The 15,413-nt window shown below is 40.6% G+C and overlaps 1 protein-coding gene across 1 annotated transcript in view; it reads right to left on the bottom strand.

Annotated features, from left to right (window-relative positions):
• LOC100374768 (stress-induced-phosphoprotein 1-like) overlaps positions 1-15,413 on the bottom strand; it is a 37,944-nt gene that overhangs the window by 8,492 nt on the left and 14,039 nt on the right. The window contains exons 3-6 of the mRNA XM_085491859.1: positions 12,475-12,616; positions 12,054-12,207; positions 5,184-5,364; positions 4,520-4,646 (exon numbers count right to left, since the gene is read on the bottom strand). Coding sequence (XP_085347985.1) covers positions 4,520-4,646; positions 5,184-5,364; positions 12,054-12,207; positions 12,475-12,616 — 604 coding nt within the window. The remainder of the gene's footprint in view (positions 1-4,519; positions 4,647-5,183; positions 5,365-12,053; positions 12,208-12,474; positions 12,617-15,413) is intronic.

Genomic DNA, 15,413 nt, shown 5'->3' with positions numbered 1-15,413 from the left:
ACAGACATAGCAGCATGCAGTCCTGGCATAGCAAACAGACATAGCAGCATGCAGTCCTGGCATAGCAAACAGACATAGCAGCATGCAGTCCTGGTACAGCAAACAGACATAGCAGCATGCAGTCCTGGTATAGCAAAAAGACATAGCAGCATGCAGTCCTGGTATAGCAAAAAGACATAGCAGCATGCAGTCCTGGTATAGCAAAAAGACATAGCAGCATGCAGTCCTGGTACAGCAAACAGACATAGCAGTATGCAGTAGTGGCATAGCAAACAGACATAGCAGCATGCAGTCCTGGCATAGCAAACAGACATCACAGCATGCAGTCCTGGCATAGCAAACAGACATAGCATGCAGTCCTGGCATAGCAAACAGACATAGCAGCATGCAGTCCTGGCATAGCAAATAGACATAGCAGCATGCAGTCCTGGCATAGCAAACAGACATAGCAGCATGCAGTAGGGGCATAGCAAACAGACATAGCAGCATGCAGTCCTGGTATAGCAAACAGACATAGCAGCATGCAGTCCTGGTACAGCAAACAGACATAGCAGCATGCAGTCCTGGCATAGCAAACAGACATCACAGCATGCAGTCCTGGCATAGCAAACAGACATAGCAGCATGCAGTCCTGGTATAGCAAACAGACATAGCAGCATGCAGTCCTGGCATAGCAAACAGACATAGCAGCATGCAGTCCTGGTACAGCAAACAGACATAGCAGCATGCAGTCCTGGCATAGCAAACAGACATCACAGCATGCAGTCCTGGCATAGCAAACAGACATCACAGCATGCAGTCCTGGCATAGCAAACAAGACATAGCAGCATGCAGTCCTGGTATAGCAAAAAGACATAGCAGCATGCAGTCCTGGTATAGCAAACAGACATAGCAGCATGCAGTCCTGGTATAGCAAACAGACATAGCAGCATGCAGTCCTGGCATAGCAAACAGACATAGCAGCATGCAGTCCTGGCATAGCAAACAGACATAGCAGCATGCAGTCCTGGTACAGCAAACAGACATAGCAGCATGCAGTCCTGGTATAGCAAACAGACATAGCAGCATGCAGTCCTGGTATAGCAAACAGACATAGCAGCATGCAGTCCTGGCATAGCAAACAGACATAGCAGCATGCAGTCCTGGTACAGCAAACAGACATAGCAGCATGCAGTCCTGGTATAGCAAACAGACATCACAGCATGCAGTCCTGGCATAGCAAACAAGACATAGCAGCATGCAGTCCTGGTATAGCAAACAGACATAGCAGCATGCAGTCCTGGCATAGCAAACAGACATAGCAGCATGCAGTCCTGGTATAGCAAACAGACATAGCAGCATGCAGTCCTGGTATAGCAAACAGACATAGCAGCATGCAGTCCTGGTATAGCAAACAGACATAGCAGCATGCAGTCCTGGCATAGCAAACAGACATAGCAGCATGCAGTCCTGGTACAGCAAACAGACATAGCAGCATGCAGTCCTGGTATAGCAAACAGACATAGCAGCATGCAGTCCTGGCATAGCAAACAGACATAGCAGCATGCAGTCCTGGCATAGCAAACAGACATAGCAGCATGCAGTCCTGGTATAGCAAACAGACATCACAGCATGCAGTCCTGGCATAGCAAACAGACATAGCAGCATGCAGTCCTGGCATAGCAAACAGACATAGCAGCATGCAGTCCTGGCATAGCAAACAGACATAGCAGCATGCAGTCCTGGCATAGCAAACAGACATAGCAGCATGCAGTCCTGGTACAGCAAACAGACATAGCAGCATGCAGTCCTGGTACAGCAAACAGACATAGCAGCATGCAGTCCTGGCATAGCAAACATACATAGCAGCATGCAGTCCTGACATAGCAAACAGACATAGCAGCATGCAGTCCTGGTATAGCAAACAGACATAGCAGCATGCAGTCCTGGCATAGCAAACAGACATAGCAGCATGCAGTCCTGGCATAGCAAACAGACATAGCAGCATGCAGTCCTGGCATAGCAAACAGACATAGCAGCATGCAGTCCTGGTACAGCAAACAGACATAGCAGCATGCAGTCCTGGTATAGCAAAAAGACATAGCAGCATGCAGTCCTGGTATAGCAAAAAGACATAGCAGCATGCAGTCCTGGTATAGCAAAAAGACATAGCAGCATGCAGTCCTGGTACAGCAAACAGACATAGCAGTATGCAGTAGTGGCATAGCAAACAGACATAGCAGCATGCAGTCCTGGCATAGCAAACAGACATCACAGCATGCAGTCCTGGCATAGCAAACAGACATAGCAGCATGCAGTCCTGGCATAGCAAACAGACATAGCAGCATGCAGTCCTGGCATAGCAAATAGACATAGCAGCATGCAGTCCTGGCATAGCAAACAGACATAGCAGCATGCAGTAGGGGCATAGCAAACAGACATAGCAGCATGCAGTCCTGGTATAGCAAACAGACATAGCAGCATGCAGTCCTGGTACAGCAAACAGACATAGCAGCATGCAGTCCTGGCATAGCAAACAGACATCACAGCATGCAGTCCTGGCATAGCAAACAGACATAGCAGCATGCAGTCCTGGTATAGCAAACAGACATAGCAGCATGCAGTCCTGGCATAGCAAACAGACATAGCAGCATGCAGTCCTGGTACAGCAAACAGACATAGCAGCATGCAGTCCTGGCATAGCAAACAGACATCACAGCATGCAGTCCTGGCATAGCAAACAGACATCACAGCATGCAGTCCTGGCATAGCAAACAAGACATAGCAGCATGCAGTCCTGGTATAGCAAAAAGACATAGCAGCATGCAGTCCTGGTATAGCAAACAGACATAGCAGCATGCAGTCCTGGTATAGCAAACAGACATAGCAGCATGCAGTCCTGGCATAGCAAACAGACATAGCAGCATGCAGTCCTGGCATAGCAAACAGACATAGCAGCATGCAGTCCTGGTACAGCAAACAGACATAGCAGCATGCAGTCCTGGTATAGCAAACAGACATAGCAGCATGCAGTCCTGGTATAGCAAACAGACATAGCAGCATGCAGTCCTGGCATAGCAAACAGACATAGCAGCATGCAGTCCTGGTACAGCAAACAGACATAGCAGCATGCAGTCCTGGTATAGCAAACAGACATCACAGCATGCAGTCCTGGCATAGCAAACAAGACATAGCAGCATGCAGTCCTGGTATAGCAAACAGACATAGCAGCATGCAGTCCTGGCATAGCAAACAGACATAGCAGCATGCAGTCCTGGTATAGCAAACAGACATAGCAGCATGCAGTCCTGGTATAGCAAACAGACATAGCAGCATGCAGTCCTGGTATAGCAAACAGACATAGCAGCATGCAGTCCTGGCATAGCAAACAGACATAGCAGCATGCAGTCCTGGTATAGCAAACAGACATAGCAGCATGCAGTCCTGGCATAGCAAACAGACATAGCAGCATGCAGTCCTGGTACAGCAAACAGACATAGCAGCATGCAGTCCTGGTATAGCAAACAGACATAGCAGCATGCAGTCCTGGCATAGCAAACAGACATAGCAGCATGCAGTCCTGGCATAGCAAACAGACATAGCAGCATGCAGTCCTGGTATAGCAAACAGACATCGCAGCATGCAGTCCTGGCATAGCAAACAGACATAGCAGCATGCAGTCCTGGCATAGCAAACAGACATAGCAGCATGCAGTCCTGGCACAGCAAACAGACATAGCAGCATGCAGTCCTGGTACAGCAAACAGACATAGCAGCATGCAGTCCTGGCATAGCAAACAGACATAGCAGCATGCAGTCCTGGTATAGCAAACAGACATCACAGCATGCAGTCCTGGCATAGCAAACAGACATAGCAGCATGCAGTCCTGGTATAGCAAACAGACATCACAGCATGCAGTCCTGGCATAGCAAACAGACATAGCAGCATGCAGTCCTGGTATAGCAAACATACATAGCAGCATGCAGTCCTGGTATAGCAAACAGACATAGCATCATGCAGTCCTGGCATAGCAAACAAGACATAGCAGCATGCAGTCCTGGTATAGCAAACAGACATAGCAGCATGCAGTCCTGGCATAGCAAACAGACATAGCAGCATGCAGTCCTGGTATAGCAAACAGACATAGCAGCATGCAGTCCTGGCATAGCAAACAGACATAGCAGCATGCAGTCCTGGTATAGCAAACAGACATAGCAGCATGCAGTCCTGGCATAGCAAACAGACATAGCAGCATGCAGTCCTGGCATAGCAAACAGACATAGCAGCATGCAGTCCTGGTATAGCAAACAGACATCACAGCATGCAGTCCTGGCATAGCAAACAGACATAGCAGCATGCAGTCCTGGCATAGCAAACAGACATAGCAGCATGCAGTCCTGGTACAGCAAACAGACATAGCAGCATGCAGTCCTGGTACAGCAAACAGACATAGCAGCATGCAGTTCTGGCATAGCAAACAGATGAGCATTTGAGGCAACAGTTGAATATAAACCTAAATAATATTTACATAGTGACTTACCTGCTTTGTTAGTTAGGAGTGTAATATTAGATTTATCTAATTCTATCGCTTTATCATAATATTCTATGGCATTATCAAATTCTTTCTTTTTATAGGCTTCATTACCCATGCCTTTCAATTCAAGAGACTAAAAAGAAAAAAAACACAATAAAATCTATTATTACATCTGTCATAATAACGTTACAGCGTGTCGTAATTTTGTGGTATTTTACGGGGTATTTTCTACCATATAAGAAAATACGAATTCCAAATATGGAATGATTACGTGCATGAGCACCCTCTAATAATATAAACAAACAAAGAAGTTCGCTGATTCTATTTTAAACTTCTTGGAGTTCGGCATTCCCATGATGTATCCATGGAAGGAAAAGATGTATGAGGTATCCTCGTAATAAACTCATATTATTCCAATTACAGACAGACTTGGGTTGCAATAAAACGGTTTGAATGATAATTTAGCCACCACTAAATGTCAAATTAAAATAAATCATATCAGTTGAAACAAACCTTATAATAATTTTAGATAAAATACAATTATTTGAATTCTTTTCACCAATAAAAGAACTGATAATGAACCATATAGAATGTCAACAAGTACGTTCGTACAAGCATTGACAATTGAGAAGGTGCGTAGTATTAGAGAATGCTTTATGAATATTGTTACCTTCTTTTTATCAGGATCCATTTCTTCTGTGTCCATGGGTTCAGGTTTTTGTTTCTTAGTGGCTGGGGCAGCTTTAGGTTTTGAATCATTGTATGCTGGGGGTTCATCGTCTTCTGATGTCATCAAATTGACCCCCAAGAGCACACTAAGTGTTGTCATCACGCGAGGGTCATTAATTTTACTGCGATATAAAACAAGGAAAAAAAGTTAGTGCTGTAGCATATATATAAATGTACCAAAATGAGCCAAGTACGGGTGAAAATTACGGGCCGTACTTTTCAGAAAATAGCGAGTACGGGTGATATTTGTAGCGAGTACGGGTGATATTTGTAGCGAGTAAGGGTGATATTTGTAGCGAGTACAGGTGATATTTGTATTGAATACGGGTGGTATTTGCAGTGAGTACGGGTGGTATTATTTGTAGCGAGTCAGGTATGTACGACCTAGAAAAAGTGCCATATGCGAGTACCAAGTTGCGAGTCGCAAGTAGCAAAATATGCCATATGCTAGTGGTAAAAACGGCATATGCGAGTGGTATAATGTATCATTTGCTAGTAGCAAAAAAGCCCTATGCGAGGGGTAATACAAAGGCCAGGAAAACTGGTGTATGCGTGGGTTGGAGTCATTTGCCAGTTTGCTCAACGGCTGGATTCGTTTGCTTATAATATAATAACGTACGTTCAAATATATTTTATCACAGTAAAATCAAATATTTACCATGCTTATGAAATGATGTGTACATGGTTGGTTAAGATTGGCATGATGCTGTTGAAGCTTTTACTTTAGGGGTGATTCATATATAACAATAATGGTAGCAAATAGGTGTCAACGCGATCTAGCCTAGGTGTCAACCGGCGCACGCCGCCCGGTACTCAACATTACAGTCGACCAGTGTACGCGGATTACATTACGAAGGTCAAAAATAAAAGCAGCTTTAACTACTATTTCCAGTGCTTTTTGTTTATTATTCATTTAAGTGTTTATATCATAAAGTTCGTTCAGTCGTTTGCACATGGAATGTATTTACCCGGATCAAATTTGAATTGAAACAAAGAAGCTTCTGCCGTTGCTTGATCGGGATAGAGAGACAATTTTTACGGGTAAATGCTAGTAGAAGACTTAGCCTCAATGCCCTAAACACTTCGACCTAACCACTTTACTTGTACAAGTAGAAAAAGTTTTATGTTTCGTTAAAATAAGAATGGACATGTTAGCGTTGAAATAATCATAGAAGTACAGTTATCATCAGTACAAGTAGACTCGCTGAACAGGAACTCACACGCGAGCCAATGGAAACAATGGCTAGTTTCAAAGCAATTTTGTCCCAGACAAGACATGGACAACAAACTCGCTGTTTTGCTGATTAGGAATAACGTGATGTTAATTTCGTGATATTTCAACAGTTTTGTAATGAAGTACAGGCCCTCCGCTAAATCCTCCTATACACTGTTGATTCTGTCGACCAATGGGAACGCACGTTTCTGATCAACCAGACTACTTGGACCTAGAACGCACGCGGTAATTGGACTTATAATAATAATAATAATAATAATAATAATGTTTATTCAACCTTTGTATCGGCAGCATGAAAACAGTAATACATATCTTTAAATTACATTCATCATTTCTTTTCTATATTGCCATAAATCAGTTACATATTTCCTAATTATAGCTGATGAGGTATTTCCCACATTTTCATTTATGTTCCATAGCGTATCACCAAAAAGGAACTTAAGGAAAGCACGACTTGTGTCTATGACCGTTGAAGTAGTTGCGTTTACAGCCAAAACAAAGTCAGCTTGGACATTCAGTTGTGAGAAATGACAAAATAAACGGTGCCAGCGATACATTTTGAAAATGAAAGAACAAAATAAACACAATCAAAGGCGCCGACCACGCGCGTTGGAAATAAATAGAACGCGTTGCGACGAGAAATCTCGCCTGCATCTTTCACAAATTTTACAAGAATTACTGTCTAAAGCACGACAATGAGGGGCGTCTCGTAAACATGCGGACTTATCACTCAACATGCACTTTATTTCTTTACGTATACTATCAATTCGTGTCGATGTATCATTATGGAATTGTGTGCTAGTTAACACTTGGGTTGTGGCAAATTTAACACCTCTCCGAGGTGCGACTACTTTTGAAACCTGCCATTGTCTTCATTTAACCGGCGGCGCTTGACACAAGAATTCTGTGACCCTTCTGTGAACACCCGTTTTTACTAACTACAATTATAATTCTATGATTCTTTTATCGCAGACCACGGGTTCATACTAATTTTACCGAAAGAAAAAACAATGTTCACATGTTATGTGGAGAGTGTGCTGGCTGGTCATGGCAGTTTATTAAATATTGTGCTGTCACGTTTCCTGTGCAGTGTGAAGAGCAAAGATCGATTCTATGCAAACGACTGAACGAACTTTTTGATATAAGCACTTAAATGAATAATAAACAAAAAGCACTGGAAATAGTAGTTAAAGATGCTTTTATTTGTGACCTTCGCAATGTAATCCGCGTACACTGGTCGACTGTAATGTTGAGTACCGGGCGGCGTGCGCCGGTTGACACCTAGGCTAGATCGCGTTGACACCTATTTGCTACCATTATTGTTATATATGAATCACCTCTAAAGTAAAAGCCCCAACAGCATCATGCCAATCTTAACCAACCATGTACAACCATGTATCATTTCATAACCATGGTAAATATTTGATTTTACTGTGATAAAACACATTTGAACGTACGTTATTATATTATAAGCAAACGAATCCAACCGTTGAGCAAACTGGCAAATGACTCCACCCCTCGCATACACCAGTTTTCCTGGCCTTTGTATTACCCCTCGCATAGGGCTTTTTTGCTACTAGCAAATGATACATTTTACCACTAGCATATGGCATATTTTGCTACTTGCGACTCGCAACTTGGTACTCGCATATGGCACTTTTTCTAGGTCGTACATACCTCAGCGAGTACATGGAGGTAATTTAGCGAGTACAGGTGATAAAATGTCAGGGTAGCGAGTACGGGGTAAAATATAGCGAGTACGGGGTAAAATATAGCGAGTACGGGGTATTGTGGGGTAAAATGTACAGGATTTATACAACAATTACGGGTGCAGCAAAACACTCCATCGCTACCGTGACATTTTATCACTTGTACTCGCTAAATTACCTCCATGTACTCGCTACAAATAATACCACCCGTACTCACTGCAAATACCACCCGTACTCGATACAAATATCACCCGCACCCGCTACAAATATCACCCGTACTCGCTATTTTCTGAAAAGTACGGCCCGTACTTTTCACCCGTACTTGGCTCATTTTGGTACATTTATATACCTCGCTGTAGCTATGCTAACTACATAATATTATAAAATGTAATATGCACGTATTAAAAGTAAACATTAAGCCATACATGGCACAATCCTAGTTACTTATAAAATGTATTTATAATACATGTATATAGTTTTGTTTTTATTAATATAGTTGGAAAATAAACGTGTCAGAGATATGGATCCAGGAGCTGATGCCCGATTTTTTAACATGAAAATGACTGACATTCAGTTATCTTGTATCTGATCATCAAACGAGTACTTGTCCATATTGAGAGATATTGCCCTAGAAAAGCATTAATTAAAACAAAATGGCCACCGGTCAGCCATTTTGAATCGAATAGTCAGATCAATACATCTGTATATCTATAACATGATGTATAATGCATATATTAATCAGTCAAAGCATGTCAGATACAAGACTGCGTCCGGAGGGAGACTAATAAATAATGCAATGCAAAATGCCAATATGCTACAGGATAATTTTTTGGGAGTTATTTCTTGTACAGTAAACATCTTAGATAATAAGGGTGATACAGAATATAAAGCTTGTCTTTTCTTCATGTACTTTATAAATATTTTCAGTGACAATCTTGTTAAGTTTCAGTTGTCCAAAGGTTTCTCTGCGTTGATGTCAGCTCTGTATTTTCTATTCATAGCACACAGAGTTTAATACTTCAGATCACATATACAATGCACAATCCCAAATCACTGAATTTATGAATCTGATTTATGAATCTCATTCTAATTTTAACTGCACATGAGCAGTGGTTCTAGTAGTAGTATTTTCAATGGGTTTTCAGAATGTGATTAATCATGAAAAAGACCAACTTTGAATATTTCTATTCAGAAAAAAATTGCAGAGCACTTGGGAAACATAATTCTCCATCAAGATGTAAAATCTCATTGATCTTGTTGCAGAATTTCCGGGAAAATGTTGCATTCATACGGACAGTCAAAGTCAATCTATTAGTCCCATTCAGGCTGCGCCTCAACATGGACTAAAAACAAAATGGCCGCCTGAAGGCCATTTTGAATAAAATTGCGAAACAAAATTACCAAGTTTGTATCAAGATATTAAAGTGCCTGTGCAATGCCCACCCTCACGTTTCCCATTTTAGATCTGTGTCCCACTGAACTGGGCAGTTATTGATTTTTTTGCTGAAAATGATTACTCGTATCCAAGTAAATTTGGGATATTTCTCGTGTTGTAGCCACGCCCACCTATCCTGAAACGGTCGACTGTTTCCGGATTTCCGACTCTCGCCGAAAGTGCACCACCAAATGACAAAAATGTGAGAGGAAGTCATACCCCCGAGCCGTAATAACACTGGTCATTCAGTATAGTTTTAAACGATACACATTTTTCGGTCGGCATTTTATCTTTTTTTTTTTTTGTCTATTTTTTTTTTTTGAGAGAGAGTTTTTAGTTGTTGTGTTGTGTTGTGGGCAGTTGCAGTGAAACGTATAGTCATAGTGTATGTATTCACACGTTTCTAATCGATCCGAAGGTGCGACATCAGTGGACGAAAGCCACTTAACGTAAACCTGGCGCAACACTTTTGAAAGAAATAGATTCCGGACCAGCCCATGATCACCGAGGCGGATTTTAGAAGAGAGAGAGAGAGACGTCCGGCAAGTGTTTCAAATGAGTTGACTTTTTTTGCGACTGTGATTATCGTTTTATCGTTTAGTCCCTGTTAGGTAAAAGGTAGCAATAATTTTGACGGTGACACGAAAACGAAGCGTCGGACAAACAGGAAATTACACAGCCCTTACACACTTCTAAATGTTTTCATTTTCGAAGGCTGAAAGTTTCTGAATTGTTTGGTGATTGGTGTTGAATGTCGAATTCACACCTCTGTTCTTTTTTTACCTCCATGCTTGCAGCTTGATCTGCGTAATAATTTATGAAATAAGAATTCGGGCTTGGTCGATGTGTTTCCACCAAATGAAGTTTTAATGTGATGTTATAATTATGACAATCACGCCATGGATCACGCTAACTCGAATCCACTCTGAATTTATCTGTATGTGTGTCGATCTCGATTATTTTTGTTATCCAATTAAACGCCGCTTTTAACGCACTTGCCCTCGTCGTGACCCGACGCGTTCACCTATTTCAACAAAAAGTCAATTTATTTCCACGCGGCTGTCATTTATTTAGTAACTGTGATTTGTCCTTTTTTAATTATTTTATATTGATCACTATAGTCTAATGTTTAGAATGTCAGAATATGTTCTCTTTTATTTTAATTTTGAAAGTTTTACTCAGACGATCGATGAAATAAAACAGTGTAGTGACGTGCCTAGTAACCTGCTAAATAACGAGATAATTCCGACGTCAAATTCTATTTTGTTCAGCGACAGTGTACAAACGTGCGCTGGTGTCGGTGACGATCACGGTGACCAGCTACACCAGAACGGACATATTTCGCATCTAACTCAACCCCATGCAACAAAAATTGATACTATGTGTTCATTATGGTCCATTCTTCCTCGACGAACAAGTACATAAGTGACAATTTAGTCAAAGACGAGAAAACTGCACAATAAATTTGCCTTATTTACACGTATCGGCAATGCAAGCTGCCATGCGACTTCCCCTTCTGACGTCACAAGGGGAATTTCTGTATGCAAATGAGAAGCTAATGAGGAGCCTCGTTTTTAAAATACACAAAAATAAAGTTGCCGTAGACTGAGTTTAAAACACATTTTTTCACTTAAAAAAAATAATTCATGCTTAGAAACATAAAAATTAATAATATTTATGTATCAAATGATAATTTTAGGCGTGAAAATAGCAGCCATTTCACAGGCACTTGAAAGAGAAACAATGGTCGCCAGTTCGTCAAAGGTCAAACAAACAAACAAACAAACAAAATTGACGGTTGGACAGACGGTTGGACAGATCTCTTCTTTCTGTCAGGAAACGGGAACATTGATATCCATCCAGTGAATATACCTTTTTTTCCTATATTTTACATGCAACTTATCAAAAATTAGTGAAAATAAATTCCATACAAAACACCCAAAAAGTCTTTTCAGCGAAAATTAATTTCAGCTAAAATGAAGTATTTTGTTTTGTCTGGAGACAACATAAACAGTTTTGCACGACACAGTAAGTATTTCAGCAACATGGGTAAAATCTCATCCAATTTATATCACCAGCGGAATTCTTCTATGCAAATGAAGACTAATAAGGAGCCTCATTGTGAAATGCAATAATTGACTAATAGTAGACGGCAACTTTGAAACTCATTTTTTAAATTGAAATATTTATTTTGTGCTCAGATATATAAACTATGATGATATTCACATATCAGTAAGTGATTTTGGACATCAGGATAGCATATCACTGGCACTAGAAAAGCAGCCATCAATGTGAAAGTGACTAACATATTCACAATTTTAAGCAAATTTCACTTATAAGCAAATATAAAAACAAGGTGAATAAATGAGTTTACAGTAGTGAGTCTGACTTGTCTCCAAGGGAACTGCTTCCTTTATTAATAAGTTTACTCACCTTCCAAGCATTTGTGGATTACTTTGTAAATCACTCACAACTTTTAAATAATCAGGATCTTTGAGAAAGTCTTTTGTTCTGGGATCACTGGCTAATTTTTCCATGAGACCAGGTGTGGCAAATGGATTGGGCATTGGTTGGCTGCCTGCAGGACCTGAAATAGAATCCAAGCCTATTAATCTCTCATAGGTTATAATGTTTTGAAAAAATAATATAATAATGTTTATGAAATTTTGATAAAAAAAAAACGTTAGCTGGCAGTAAAAGCCTTATCTGCAAGCATAAATATAAACAATTCAAAGCAAATTAAGAAATCATGTAAGAAAAGTGTTCATTTTCTTGTCATTCCATGAGGACTTTCATCGTTTCATGGATAACACAGAAAGTGACTTGAGGTTAGTCGGTTCTGGTCAAGACATACCTGTGAGGTGGTACTTTGCATCTTTCAATCCTTCTTTCAATTGTTCATTATTTGCATCAAGTTTAAGACCTTCTTCATAGGTGAACTTGGCTTCTTCATACCGCTTCAAAAATGACAATGCTGCACCTTTCCGTGAATATCCCTGTGATGACAACACAAATTAATTAATCCTTACTCAGAAAAGGGTAAATAAAAACAAGCCAGATGATTTGTATCTGGACTGATGGCCGATAAAGGTCAAGATGACCTGGATCCAGTGTTGTGCCGAGGCCGCGCCCTTGCGGCATTCCCGCAAAAAAATAACAAATGACGCAACTTTATTTGGCTGGAAGGGTCTTTGGGCGCACTGCACTCATTTTGCCAGTACAAATCTGTAATGAATAATAACTTTCAAAGAAATCACGCCATTTTGACGACTCATCGCCTTTACCTAGGCCCCTATCCACGTGTATGTATTTATATGCTATCGTACAGTGTTGATATTGTGTCTACTAAATACTACCTAATCGTCGATGTGAACTCAATTTTCATTGGCTAAAATCACGACTAGAATAACGCTATCAGTCACGGTTGACATAGCGACTACTCAATTAGTGCACGCCCCGACTGTGAAATTGATTTTGATTCGCTCAGTTCGAGTACTAAAATTTACGCTTGCTGTCACATCGATGTCCAGCGCAGTCAGCCTACCCTCAACTGTGAAATTGATTTTCATTTGCGAAGCCCACGCCCTCAACCAATCAACACTGCCGTTTTATTGAGTCGGTAACTGAAAGCAAGATGTCTGCACACGATGGTTCAAAACGAAAGGGTAGAACAATATTGAGCTTTTTCGGACCATCAGCTCAAAAAAAAAGCAAATCGAATGACGAGATTGGGTTAGATGAGTCAGAAAAATCAACTCCTGTGGAAGATGTGTCTTTATCTCCACCGGAAACATCACAGTCTTCGAAAACTACGGTACATGATTCTACTAGTACATCGCAAGAGCGTGAAGATGACATCGGGGGTGAACCGTCTTTCGCGGGAATGCAAACTTCAAGGTATGTCCGTCATTTTCAAGATAATTGGCTACGAGATTTTAAATGGCTACAATATGAAGCTTCTAAGAATGCAATGACCTGTAAAGTGTGTATCAAGCATAATAAACAGAACACTATGACCAAAGCAAATGCTAATTTCCGAACAAGCACACTTACTCGCCATGCAGAATGTAACGATCACAAAGCAGCAATGATGTCAGATTCAATGATTTCCGACTTTCAAAAGGCGGTAAAAAATGTTCACACTGAAAAGGAAAATAGCCTGTTGGTTGCTATACGTGTAGTGTTTTGGCTAGCAAAAGAGGACATTGCAATTAACAAATATGATAGCCTACTTCACCTGCTTGAGCAACTTGAATGTCCACATGTGACAGGACTCAGAACAGGAAAAAATGTAACTTACGCTTCCAACAAAGCAGCATGTGAAATGCTAGAGTCTCTTGCCACTGTTATCCGAAAAGGACTTGATAACAGACTGTTAAAGTCGACCTTTGTCAGTGTTCTGTGTGATGAGACCACAGATATTGGTATTAAAAAAAAAATGGTTGTCTATAGTAGAATTTTAAACCCGGACTCCTTCAAACCATCAACACATTTTCTATGCAATTTGGAAGTAAAAAGTGGAACAGGCAAAGCCATTCATGAAGAATTGTCTGGTGTTATAAAAGAAAAACAGCTTCCACCAACCAAGATAATGGGCCTTGGTACAGACGGGGCCACCGTGATGACAGGGAAAGGACAGGGTGTAACTGGCTACATGTTAAGAGAAAACCCAATGATGTTAAATTACCACTGTATTGCACATCGTTTAGCATTGGTAACATCTCAGGCAGCTGATGAGGTTCCCTACTTGGTTGAATACCAGCGAATAATGACTGGAATTTTCTACTTTTTTTAAGGCATCATCAAATCGTACAACAAGATTAACAGATATTCAAAATTTGCTTGAAGAACCCAATTTAAAAATTAAAGAGGTTCATGAAGTGAGATGGTTGTCTGTCTATCTGGCTGTAAAAACTGTGTATAGGTGTTTAGACTCACTCATTACGTTTTTTACCACTGACAAAGATGCTAAATCTAAAGGTTATGGCAGTAAGATGTCCAAGTACGATTTTTTAGCTACCACTTACCTGCTTATGGACATATTACCAAGTCTCAGAATTGTGCCTTGTTTTTCAAAAATCTGACCTTGATGTTAGCTTAGTGCAAGTGTCAGTAGATCACTGCAAAACAGCTCTAAATAGGATGAAATCTTCTGAAGTAGAACATGACACTTACCTGTATCAGCTACAGAGTGAGCATCTGAAGTCTGAAAAGGGGAGACTTACCTTCAAAGGTAACCATATCATACAGGGTAAACAGAACATTGATTCAATCAGGGTAAAATTTGTTAATGCAATCTTGGAAAAAATTGACCAGAGATTTCCAAATAATGATAGTAATATTGTGTATGCTTTTGGTGTGCTTGGAATGAGGCCAATATCATTCTGTTCTCAAAAAGACATTGAAACATGGGGTAATGAACATTTAGAAACACTTGTTTGCCAGTATGGAATGCCGAAGGTGTCCAAACCTCTGAATGACCAGACTCCTGTGACAGTTGAACCAATAATTGATGCAGAAACTACAAGAAAAGAGTGGTCCCTTGTGAAGCCATTGGTAGTCAAAGCTGGTTATCCAAGAGACAAAATGGCTGATTTGTGGGGAATGATTAACAAGTATCATAACAGTCTAAATGGAGGCTCCTCATTAACATAATAACCTTTGCCTGAATGACCCCCCATGAAGGTCAAAATTCAATATGGCGGACGTCGGAATTTATAGTAACGTCTACTCCACGTTAATGTACAGATATCTAACTATGCGTGCAATTAATACAGTTACTTTGAAGGTAAA

The sequence above is a fragment of the Saccoglossus kowalevskii genome, chromosome 2, assembly GCF_978046115.1.
Source record: "Saccoglossus kowalevskii chromosome 2, keSacKowa6.1, whole genome shotgun sequence".
Classification (NCBI taxonomy): Eukaryota; Metazoa; Hemichordata; class Enteropneusta; family Harrimaniidae; genus Saccoglossus; species Saccoglossus kowalevskii.
Note: the sequence above shows the minus strand (reverse complement) of the source record. Positions and strands in the feature narration are given on the sequence as shown.